Genomic DNA, 12,017 nt, shown 5'->3' with positions numbered 1-12,017 from the left:
AGTGATACGATTGCATTTTTGTTAAAAATAAACAAAAAAAAAAAAAGCGATAGCATGTTTATCAATGAAAAAGATCTAAAAATATCAATATGAATTTTTTTAAAAAAAAGTAGTCAATATATAATAAATATCATAGTAAATATTATCTAACGTTTCTAAAAAAAACTTTTGCATAGTAGTTGATTAATTTGACAGATCAGGGTTCACGATAGCATGTTGGGCCAAAATACAAGTCACAATAGCATAAAGAGTCAAGTTGATGAATCGGCAAAAGGACAGGATTTTTGATTTATAAAAGGCCAATTTAAAATAAAAATTAATAAACACGATGGCATTGTAGATATTTATTTATAAAAAAAAGTTGAAAACGAATGATGGGAATTCGATAACATAGCATGGCCGATATGACGATCTGGGAGAGGAGTAGTTGATTCAAAAAGGCGGGGTGCGGGTGGTTGTGTGTAAAAGACTGACGATAAGCCGTGCATGAAATTTCAAACGGTTATAGATGTTACAAAGTTTTTAAAAATATGTTGTAACAACAAACCCTAATAGGGTTAATTAATTACAACAAAAACAGTCCCGTTTTTTGTTACACTAAAATTTTTTCACACTAAGCATTACTATTTCCAAATTTTTTGTGGCCACCACTAAGCAATTTTTTTTTTGTTAAAACCTCCTTTCCTTTCTCCTCTTTTTTATTCTATACTCCACAGCAGTCTATTGATCAGCACTAAATTCAACAACAATGGGTCGTCTTCACAGCAAAGGAAAGGGTATCTCTGCCTCCGCCATCCCCTACTCTCGCCGCGCTCCTGCCTGGTTCAAGCTCACTCCCGAGTCTGTTGTTGAGCAGATCACCAAGTACGCTCGCAAGGGTCTTACTCCCTCGCAGATTGGTGTCATTCTCCGTGACTCCCACGGTGTCTCCCAGGTCAAGGTTGTTACCGGCAACAAGATTCTCCGTATTCTGAGAGCCAATGGTATGTAATTAATTTTTTTCACTTGGTTATAGTGTCGTAGATGTAGACATTTGATGGGTTTTTTTTATACGAGTCATGCAAGGTGATTCTTGAGACTTGTTTTTCAAAAGACCTGTCTGTCGACATTTTTGCACATGTACCTCTGCTTGGTGAATTATTGCTGACAGAGTGGCTTTTTATAGGTCTTGCTCCTGAGATTCCTGAGGATCTTTACCACTTGATCAAGAAGGCTGTTGCCATCCGCAAGCACTTGGAGAAGAACAGAAAGGACAAGGACTCTAAGTTCCGTCTTATTTTGGTTGAGTCCAGAATCCACCGTCTTTCTAGATACTACAAGACTGTTGGTGTCCTTCCTCCCACTTGGAAGTACGAGTCTGCTACTGCCTCTGCTCTCGTCAACTAGACGTGCTCTTTGTTGAAGTAGTATACAAAAATAAAAGAAAAATTTTCCCACTTATAGACTTTAAACTTGTATTTTTTTTCCATCTTTAAAATGGGGTTGCCACCTGCCACAACTATTGTATTTGTTGGATTACCTGACGGTATTAGTATTGGACTGGATACGTTTTTTTTGCAATCTGGGCCTACGCTACACGGGATTCGTTTAGTAGGACCCGGAGTGCATACGTTACACTGGTCTCACGGCGGGCCCGTGGACAGTGTTGCTCGGCACGGGGTTTTTTTTATTGGAGAGGATGAGTCAGTTGTGAGTTGTCGCTGGGACGCGAACTCGGAAGAAATGCAAGTGGAGCGGCACGTATGCGGTCAGTGCGAAGATGTGCCAACGTTAGAAGCGTTGCACAGGTACTACGAGGGTATGTTGGAGTATGAGCAGTTGCAACAGGCTTATGGGAGCAACACTAGTGGAGGACATCCCCGAGTTGAAGAGCTTGACGAGCACGGGGCTGCACCCAGCGACGTTAGATTTACATGGTCCCAGCAAACGGCCGAGATCATGGGCGAGGATATTGCTCGGGTTTTACCCCAGAAGAGTCAAATAGGTATGTTCTCGGCCGACTCGATGATAGCGACAACTGCAGATGCTCGGGAATTGGATGCACAATTGGGTCATGAGTCAAAAGAAAAGACGGGCGAGTCGTTTGAAGTACTCAATTTTGCCGAAATTGATCTTAAGACAGCCTGGAGACCTGGAGCAATAGGTATGCAACGGACATTAGATTACCTGGACCGCAGCTGGTGTTTGGAGAAGGTGATTGGAACGACTGCTGGGTCAATGCGAGGGTTTGTTGCAGAGCTGGAGCTTGCTTTTGCGATTTTTGTCTTGTATGGGAACGTAAGCTGTGCAGCGCAGTGGCGGCGGGCAGTGACATTGTTAGTGTTCAGCGAGACATATGCAACAGGACCACACTCAGCAGCCTATCTCGGAGTCATGGAGGTTATTGAGCGGCAGCTGCGGGTAATGCCCTCCGAGTATCTGACAGAGGTTGTGGGAGACAAGTACGTGAGAGGCATGTTTGGAACCCTGGTGGAGGCTGTCTGTACTGGCGAGCCACCTGAGGACCGGTGGTTTTCAGGCGGGCCCGAGGGTGCTAGATTGCGGTCAGTTGTGGAGGCAATAGTCCGATTGCTGGAGACCCGATATGGGCTGGAGGGTGTGGACGGCGGCGAAGACTTTTCCCCGCGGGACTGGAGGTGAGCCGCACAGAAATCGGATCCTGGGAGGTTTAGGTGGAGGGCCCACCAAGGCCAGAATGCACTTTTTTTTTTTTCAGTCATCCACAAACAAAAAAGCCCCTCATTGAAAAAAAAAAAATGTATATATATATCCATATATAAGCCGTGGGTTTGTTCAAGACATTTATTTCTTCATTTTAAATTATCACCACAACTTTCCTCATCTTCTTAAGACTTCTTCACTACAAATGAATAGAGAAACTTCGCCGCCTTTAACGCGCGCTGATATGACGCATGACCGGCAGCGAACGTACCGCAAGTTCCCCCGGCTCCACGCAGATAAACACCTGCACAAGCTCAACATTGATGTAGACAAACATCTGAATCCATACTTGGTTTCATCTGCTTCTTTTTTCCAGTACTTGCCAAACCCAGTATCGCGGTTTTTCGGGTACCGCGACACTCGTGGGAATGATGTTCCTCTGCGGCGACGCGGGCCTCCACTACGCACAAAACCGCTACCAGATATTGTTCGGTCCGCTTGGGTTTTAGTGGCTACATTTTCCGGACTTATCACAACCATGTGTGTGATGAAGTACGCCAACACATTTAACGGCAATAACAAACACCATTGGACGGCTCCAGTTATTGTACCGTCATGGGCAGCGGCAGCCATTTTAATTTACAATGCTGTTGAGTCGCCGTTGGGACAACCCCGGAATACATTTTGCGGCAACCTTGTGTCGTCATTTGTGGGAGTGGCCATCACCAAGCTATTTATGTTACGCGCAGCTAACGAGGAACACCTGTGGGTATGTGGCGCGCTGAATGTGGGTGTCGCAAGCATTGCCATGGCGGTCACCAAGACGGTGCATCCTCCGGGCGGTGCAGCTGCACTAATTGCAGCCGTTGATCCGACAATTCGCGGGCTTGGATGGTTTTATATAGTGGTACAGATTGTGACCGGGTTAATCATGTTGTCGGTGGCTTGTTTGTTTAATAATGTGCAACGACGATACCCGCTATACTGGTGGACTCCGTTAACGTTACGAGCGGTTGCAACGCCTGAGGTTCTGGAAGAAGAGCAAAAAACAACGCAGCAGCCGCAGGCAACAACGGTGACGGCACCGGGCGCAATTGTTGGTGAAAGCGGGGGTGGTCCAGTTGAGAGAAAATTGCTTATGGAGAGAAACGCCGCACGGCAACCTCCCGAAGAAACCGTTCGAGCCGCACCACCGGGTAGCAGCGGTAGTGCGGCCACCATGTATGGAGTGGCAGCAGCAACTGCGGAGTCGACAGAAGAAAGAGGAGGAACGGCGTTGGATCTTTTGCCCATAAAAACCGCTGTGGATTCTCTTTCTTCTTCTCTTTCTTCTTCTTCATTAAACTCGTCTGGGTCTTCCAATAATTACTTTGCAAATATGGGATCAGTTACTTCAAAACATAGACGCGACAGAAATGCTCAACAACAAGAAGAAGAAGCAGAAGAAAACACTCCACAGGAGTATGTGGGACCTGCAGTGACAAATGATAATAGGCGGCTTTCACACTCGCTGTCACATACACTTTCACGCACAATCACTCACGTTGTATCAGACACAAACTACACTCAGGTGGTCGGCACGCGGCCCGACGACACAGGAGACCTGGTTTTATCTGGCGGGACTGTATTGAGTCGGCGGCCGACTCGGGTATCAGATGTTGCTGTCAATGGGCAGCAGAGTGATAACCAGGCGGAGGAAGAAGAGACGATAGAGCCGCTAACAGCAAGTGAGGAAGAGGGGCCTGCGGTTGTGGTTCTGCCGTCACATTTTATGTTACCGCCAGGATTGGAATTGACAGAGGAAGAGCAGGTGCTTTTGGGCCGGATCCAGGAGCAGCTCAAAGCCTTGGCAGCTGCCCGGCAGAACCGGTCTGCAGATGATAATGTTTAAGGAGATAAGATTGAATGGAATGTGGACAATTAATGGATTTAGATGATGGAGAATTATTTATTAGCTGATTAAACAAAGAGTTGAGAGATTTATATATAGAATAAACAAAAAAATAATAATAATAATAATAATAATAATAATAATAATAATAATAATAATAATAATAATAATAATAACAAAAATAACAAAAATCTATAAGAACTTCTTGGAGAAAAAAAAAACATTTAAGTTCAAGCAAGTCGCAAGGCAAATATATATATATAAAAAAAAAAAGTCTATCAATTCATAAAAGCCAAAAAAAAAAAAAAAAAAAAAAAAAAAAAAAAAAGAATTAGGGTCGTCATTGTGTGGTGTATTTTACACTGTTGGAATGTATCACTGGGGAATGGAATTAAAGGTTTCACTTGGTGGTGTTGTTGTTTTCCCTCATACTAATAATTGCTCCTCATTGGGCAGACTTGCTACCACTGTCTCCAGAAACATTGTGCACGGCCGAAGATCCAGGCCCCGAAGATTGGGGTCGAACCGGGTCTCCTGCTGCTCCTCCTCCTCCTCCAGCACTCAATGCTGTTGACGCTGTTGTTCCATAACTATACGTCGAGTACCGCGAAAGAGTTGTAGAAGATGATCCGGCTGCTGGCGTCGTGCTTGTAGAAGACGCCTGAAGCTGTTGTGAAGAAAACGCCTCAGAGGCCCGGCGCGGCTTAAAGTCAATGGGAGGTAACCGTAAGGCCAGAGGTGCGACGCGTGGTGATGACGCAGATGACGGCGTTGTGGCAGACATGGGTGGCGACGGGCGTAGAGGGGTGGGCCGTTTGAGAGGAGACAAACGTGTTGGCGACAACCGTGACGGCGATGCGTGTGGGGTTGGCGAGTGGGACCGTGGTGATGATGTTGATGGCCCAGTTGTCTGTGCTGCTGTAGAGGAAGAAGAAGGAGGAGGAGGGGGGGGCACTGTTGCTGTTGCTGGAGCCGAGTGGAGGGGCCGGGAAGATGCGCGCGGGAGCGGCAAGCCAAACTCAATGGTTGGCGGAGCAGGTGGTGGAGGTGAGAGCACTGCGACTGAAGATGTTGGTGGTGCTGAGTGTCCTGTATTTGATGTATTGCCTGAGCCGGTGCCTCCGTGGCCGTCCGGCAAAATGGTGCCTGTAGACACGCGGGTTTCTGAGCGCGGAACAGGTCCAGGTCCAGGGATAGGTGCACGCGAAGTGACACTCCCCACAGTTGTATCAGGATCAATGGCAGCTGACGAGGAACCGCCGCCGCCGCCGCCGCCGCAGGCCTGTGACAAAGACGCCAACGTAGTTGCTGCTGCTGTTCCACTGCGGGACCCACAAGCCTTCCCGTCATCAGTAAGTACGCTTGTATTTGCGTCCATCGAAACGTCCATATCCTGAGCATGTTGTTGGTTGTGGTGACTACTTGCATGCAAATGTGATTTGTTTGCACGGTCATCGTCACTCATTTCCACATCGTTATCTTCTTCCGTGTGCCCAAGTATCGTTGGAATTGGTTTGCGGTCCTCGTCACAGTCTTCTTCTTTCTTTATAAAGCCATGCTTCAGAATCCCATGGGATCCACTGGTCCCGCTGCCGGCCGCAGACCCGGATCCATCTGGTGCTCCACGAGCCTCGGCCTCTCTCAACTGCTCGTACGTTCGCAGCTGTTGCTGCTGGATTGTTTGACCATGCTCTAGACCTGTAGAACTACCACTAGCACTGCCTTCATCACTGCTTAATAAGTGTAAGGGCACCGGTGGTGGTGGAGTTTTTGTTCCTGCACTTGGTGCATATCCATGCCCCGTGTACCCGTAGGCTGCTGTTGCTGCTGGTGGAGGAGGAGGAGGAGGATGATGATGATATTGCTGATGGTGTTGACGAGCATAAAGAGCCGGTGGAGTACTTGTTGATCTCATGATAGACGAACCCGAGTACTGATGATAATGTTGTGGGTACTGTGAATGAGATGGTTGTTGTTGAGAAGAAAGGTCAGGTCGAGACCCGGATGCTGGGCTGCTATTGCTATTGTATGCATAAGATTGTGTTCCTGGGTATGCGCTTGCCGATGCCGATGCCGGAGCCGATGTCGACGTTTGATGTTGTTGTTGTTGCTGTTGCTGCTGCGGGTAGTGCCGCGAGGGTCCAACTTGCGCCTGTACAGGTGTTTGGCCAGGTGGAGGTGCTGATGCTGCTGCTGATGCTGTAGATGCTGCTGCATTCTGTGGTGTGGCGGTTGCCTGGGCACCTACTGTGCTGGTTTTGGCATTACTTACACTCGTGCCAATGTTGCCGCTGCTGCTGCTGCTGCTGCTACCATTGTTACTACCTGTATTAGTTGCAGTATCACTACTAGCTAAGACGTTATTGCTGCTTCCACTGGTGCTGGTGTTACTGTTGCTCCCGTGTTCAGAACTCGTGTAATATGCCGCGTACTGCTGAGCACCATGTGGGCCGCTAGTACTACTATTACCCCCATGCTGCTGCTGCTGCTGCTGCGAGTTCACCGGTACTTGAGAATGATTTAGTGGAGAACGTTGCTGTGATGTTTGAATTTGTGAAGAAGCAGCATTAGAAGAAGAAGAAGAAGAAGAAGAAGAAGAAGAAGATGATGATGATGATGATGATGTAGAAGAAGAAGACGAAGACGACGAAGAAGAAGAGGTTGTTGTTGTATTTGTATTTGTATTTGTTGTATTTGTTGAAGACGCATAATATGGAGCCGCATACTGGTGGTTGCCCGAGCTTTGTGCGTATCCGTATCCCTTTGTTGTAGATGCTGAGGCTGAAGAAGATGATGGTGCTGACGTTGAAGATGCAGTATGTTCATATCCATAACTAGAATACCCTGTGGGCTGTACTGGTTCTGATTTTTCAGGAGATGAGCCAGGAGGTCGTGGTGTAAGATGATGAGAAGGTGCAGGAGGCCCTAATTGAGTATGTCGTTGAGATCCTGGTGGATGAGGAGGAGGTGGTGGAGGAGGTAGATGTGGAACTGGTCCCGGGGGAGCACTTGCTGGAGGAGGAGGACCCGGAGGAACCCCATGAGGAATATGGATTGGTGGTGGAGGTGGGTGTCTAGCTTGGGATTGTTGGGATTGTTGTGATTGTTGTTGTTGCTGCTGTTGTTGTGTTGGTCCTGTCCCTTGAGCATGTTGTTGTTGTTGAAAAGATTGGGGTGGTGGAGGTGGAGGGTACGAGTATTGCGGGTATTGAGAGTACTGTGGTTGTGGCTGGCCCGGTACCTGGCCCGGTTGTGGTTGTTGTTGTTGTTGTTGTTGTTGCTGCTGCTGCTGCTGCTGCTGCTGTTGTTGTTGTTGTTGTTGTTGGGGTCCTACTGGGGGATGTTGGCCTGGTTGTGCTTGGTACCTCAATTGGGTGAGCTCTTGTTCCAAGGTCAAAATATAGTCCACAGCCTTTTTCAAAATCATGGCTTTAGAGTCCTGGGTACCCTTACAAAATGGCACGCATGATCTGAGCAGCTGGAATCCGCCGTTAATGTTTTCTCTACGTCGTTGCTCAGATAAAATATGGGCATGCCTCCTGCTAGACATGGACGAAGAAGATGTCCCAGAGGTAGTATTAGAAGAAGATGATGAGGATGTTGTTGATGATGATGATGTAGCAGAGGTTGCAGAAGTCGTAGTAGATGATTGGTTTGTAGAAGATCCGGGTCCACCAATGGATCCAGGAGGAAGAGGAGGTTGTTGATGAGGCGCAGGAAGCGGTGGTGGTTGGACTGAGTATTGATATGGGTAGTTGTACGGGTATGGTTGTTGTTGTTGTTGAGAAGGAGCAGGAGCAGAAGGTTGTTGTTGAGGAGGAGCAGGAGGAACAAGAGGTTGCTGTTGCTGTTGCTGTTGATGTTGATGTTGATGTTGTTGATTTGGTACTGGAGGTGGAGGTGGTGGTGGTGGTGGATGCTGTTGATGAGAATACATGTATTGGGGATGCTCTGTTTGGAGATGGTACTGGACTGAGTGTTGCTGCTGATGCTGCTGATGCTGCTGATGCTGCTGGTGCTGCTGGTGCTGTTGGTGCTGCTGGTGCTGTTGGTGCTGCTGGTGCTGTTGGTGCTGCTGGTGCTGTTGGTGCTGCTGCGGAGCATTTTGCTGCTGCTGTGGAGCATGTTGCGGACCTGGCGGTGGAGCATGTTGGTGCTGCTGTGGAGCATGTTGCGGACCTGGCGGTGGAGGTGGATGTGGATGTGGAGGATGTTGCTGTTGTTGTTGTTGTTGTTGCTGGTAATAATAGTATGAAGAGTAAGGATACTGCGAGTACTGCTGATGCTGTTGATGCTGTTGTTGTTGATTTGCATCTTGCTGAGCCAAAAGCGCTGGGTCTGTTTGTTGATGAGATGTTGCATGTTGTTGTTGTGGAGTTGAAGAAGATGAAGATGATGATGCTGGAGCAGGAGCAGGAGCCGCCATGTGTTCTGGATTCTCATCAGCTCGTTTTTCCTTCTTGACAACCGAGGGGTCTGCCAAAATTACTGATAGAACTTCAGAGGACTTGCGTTTGCGGAGCGCTGAGCGGCCTGGAGCTGGCTGTTGTGGAGGAGGAGGAGGAGGAGGAGGAGGAGGAGGAGGAGGCAATTGGAGATGAGGATGATAAGCTTGTGGAGTTTGCTGGTGGTGATGTGCTTGCGGATATTGCTGATGGTGTTGTTGTAGCTGCTGCTGTGACTGCTGCTGTTGTTGTTGTTGAAGATGATGATGAAGATGACTATCTGAAGGCCGCCTAGGTGGATAATCTTGAGGAGCCTGCTGGGCTGAGCCCGGCGGGTTCTGAGGCATCATTTTGAGAGATGATATTGTGGCAAGATTGTTGTTATTGTTGTATGGATGGAATGTAAAGAGAAAGCGAGAATTAAAAAAAAAATATATATATTGATGGATAGATTGGACCTATTTTTATTTTTTTTTGTCTAATGCTGGAGAATTGGAAATGATGGTGAGGATTTAATTCTATTATTGATAATCCAACAGAGTCTAAAGATGATGGTCAAAGTATGAATCAAAAGGACTTTTGATAGGACTTATTATTATATTTGTATTTTTTTTTTTTGAATATATAAATGATTGAAGGTGGCCAAAGAGGGGAGAGAAAAAGGGAGGGTTATTTTTTTTTGTTTTTTTTTTTAGGGGATAAAAAAAATTTACAAGAAAATGGATTTAAAAAAGGAGAATTTTACTTGAGAATGAATGAATGAATAAATGAATGACTTTTGAGATTTAAAAAAAAAAAAAAAAGAAGAAAGAAAGAAATAAAGGAAAAAGAAGTGAAGTTGATGATGAAAACAAAAAAAAAAAAAACAAAAATAAATAAATAAAAACCAAGAAGAATGAAAAGACAAAAAAAAAAGGGGAAAATATTTATTTGTTATTATTATTATGATTTATTATTTATTTATTTATTATTTTGGTCTTTAAAAGTTTTTTTTTGTTTATTTTTCAATAACAAAAAAGAATGGACGAAATAATTTTTTTTTTTTTTTTTACTTTTTACTTTTCTTTGGGGACATTCCAAAATAAGAAACGCACATTTCGTTTCTTTTTTTTTATTTTTTATTTTTTAAATTTTATTTATTATTTTTTTGTTGTTGTTGTTTTTATTTTTTATTTTTTAATTTTTAATTTTTAATTTTTAATTTTTAATTTTTAATTTTTTTTTGTTTTTGATTTGAAAATTCACAAGAAACGGCGACCTTTTGAGGCTGTAAAAATAAATAAACAAAACTTAATATTTATAAAGCGATCACGTGGCTGCATTCCACACCCTCCTCTTCTGTATGGGAATTTTCCTCCTCTCTCCAAAAACTAAAAAAAAAAAAAACAAGCCTTTATGGCTTATTGAAATTGAAATAGAAATAGAAATAGAAATAAAAAAAAATCTTAAATATTTATAAGTTTCGTCTATTTCTCTCAAAAAAAAAAAAAAAAAAAACCAAAAAATCGGATCGTTATATATTTGTAATTCAATTTATTTCAATGTTAATCTTATCATAAACAAAATCAAAATTAAAATTAAAAAAAAAAAAAAAAAAAAAAAAAAAACCGTTCAAGTCGGGTCTTCTTCCCCTGCTTCTTCTCTCCACAGTTAAATCTCACTATTCCACCCAATAGCACCCAAAGATCTCTTTCTCAACTTTTTTTTTTTTCTCCGACGTCAATATATTTTATTATGCTTAGTAGACTATTTTTTTAAATAATTTTTATTATAATTATTATTATTTTCTTATTTTTATTTTCACACTAAACAAACAACAAAAACAAAAACAAAAACAAATCATTTTTGACGTCGTCGGGACTACACTATATATATATATTTATTTATTTTAGTTGTGTTGTCTTTAATAAAATCCCTTTTTGATTTGTGTGGTAGTATCAATCAATATCTTCTCCAATGTTTTCTTCCTTTCGTTAATACTACTACAAATCAAATATAAATAAAAAAAAAATTTTTTTGAAAAAAAACACAACTTTTTGTCCTGAATATTCCTGTCTTTTGGAAGAAGATGAGAAAGAAAGAAAGAAAAAAAAAAAGGGTCTTATATATATACCTTGATTAAATCTTAAGCATATCCATTAATACATTGCACCCAAAAATATCAATCTTCTCTCATCCCAAAAAATGTCTATTTCTTTTCCACAAGATGTGTGCTAAGCAATCCATCCATGCGCTAGTGGGCTTCTTGTATCGCAGACTATTATTATTATTATTTTTTTTTTTTTGCTCCTTCCATCCCTCGTGAACTGTGCGCGTGAACTTCCATGTGTAAGCGCCTTGTCCTTGTTGCTTTGTGTGATAATATCAAGTCCTTGTTTGTTTCTTAAATTCTTAACAAAAAAAAAAATCAAAACAAATAAAACATTGTGTTCTCTCTGGTTACCAAAGCTTTGACCTTTAATTGATATTTTAATTGATTTCTTTAATAAAATAAATAAAAATAAAAATAAAAATAAAATCTCCATTTTGAATTACCTTTTTGTTAATAATAATAATAATAAAAACAAAACAAAAAAATAAGAAAACCCTCCTTCCTTTACTTTGCCGCGTAGACGCGAGTATCACATTTGCGATGCTTCTCATCATTGCTCTTTATGCCCATGTGTTCTCGCATACGTTTAACTTTAAAAAAAAAAAAAAAAAAAAAAACCCTTCCTTCCTTCGAGACCAGCCGCTAAAACAGTTTTAACTAAAGTCTCTATTTTTTTTTTTTAAGCTCAAGTACCATATGGGCAAGGCAGGTGTCTGACTATCCCTGGAAACGAAATGTAAAAAACAACGATGAAAAAAAAAAAAAAATTTGGCTTGTTGTTGAGTTTTTTTTTTTTTTTTTTAAAAAAAAAAAATAAAAGAGAACGTTGTTGGGTCCAAAATGATGATGTCAATAAAAAAAAATAAAAAGATTTTGTTTGTTTGTTTGTTTTTTGATATTACTATATGGACACCACCAATATGAATAT

At 42.8% G+C, this 12,017-nt stretch overlaps 4 protein-coding genes across 4 annotated transcripts; 3 read left to right on the top strand and 1 right to left on the bottom strand.

Annotated features, from left to right (window-relative positions):
• Positions 1-748: 748 nt before the first annotated feature.
• Positions 749-1,386, top strand: SAPINGB_P004106 (40S ribosomal uS15 domain-containing protein; the record flags this gene model as incomplete). Its single annotated transcript, XM_031998821.1, has 2 exons — positions 749-983; positions 1,094-1,386. The coding sequence occupies 2 exons, from the start codon at positions 749-751 to the stop codon at positions 1,384-1,386; spliced, it is 528 nt and encodes a 175-aa protein (XP_031854712.1).
• Positions 1,387-1,476: 90 nt separating this feature from the next.
• SAPINGB_P004105 (uncharacterized protein) lies at positions 1,477-2,640 on the top strand (the record flags this gene model as incomplete). The annotated part of the gene is made up of 1 exon (XM_031998820.1): positions 1,477-2,640. The coding sequence occupies one exon, from the start codon at positions 1,477-1,479 to the stop codon at positions 2,638-2,640; it is 1,164 nt and encodes a 387-aa protein (XP_031854711.1).
• A 226-nt stretch (positions 2,641-2,866) lies between these two features.
• SAPINGB_P004104 (uncharacterized protein) lies at positions 2,867-4,552 on the top strand (the record flags this gene model as incomplete). The annotated part of the gene is made up of 1 exon (XM_031998819.1): positions 2,867-4,552. One exon carries the CDS (start codon positions 2,867-2,869, stop codon positions 4,550-4,552), a length of 1,686 nt encoding a protein of 561 aa, XP_031854710.1.
• Positions 4,553-4,997: 445 nt separating this feature from the next.
• SAPINGB_P004103 (uncharacterized protein) lies at positions 4,998-9,347 on the bottom strand (the record flags this gene model as incomplete). The annotated part of the gene is made up of 1 exon (XM_031998818.1): positions 4,998-9,347. One exon carries the CDS (start codon positions 9,345-9,347, stop codon positions 4,998-5,000), a length of 4,350 nt encoding a protein of 1,449 aa, XP_031854709.1.
• Between the last annotated feature and the right edge of the window lie 2,670 nt (positions 9,348-12,017).

The sequence above is a fragment of the Magnusiomyces paraingens genome (genome assembly GCF_902498895.1).
Source record: "Magnusiomyces paraingens strain CBS 517.90 genome assembly, contig: contig3, whole genome shotgun sequence".
Classification (NCBI taxonomy): domain Eukaryota; kingdom Fungi; phylum Ascomycota; class Dipodascomycetes; order Dipodascales; family Dipodascaceae; genus Magnusiomyces; species Magnusiomyces paraingens.
This window is presented reverse-complemented; position numbering and strand designations above follow the sequence as displayed.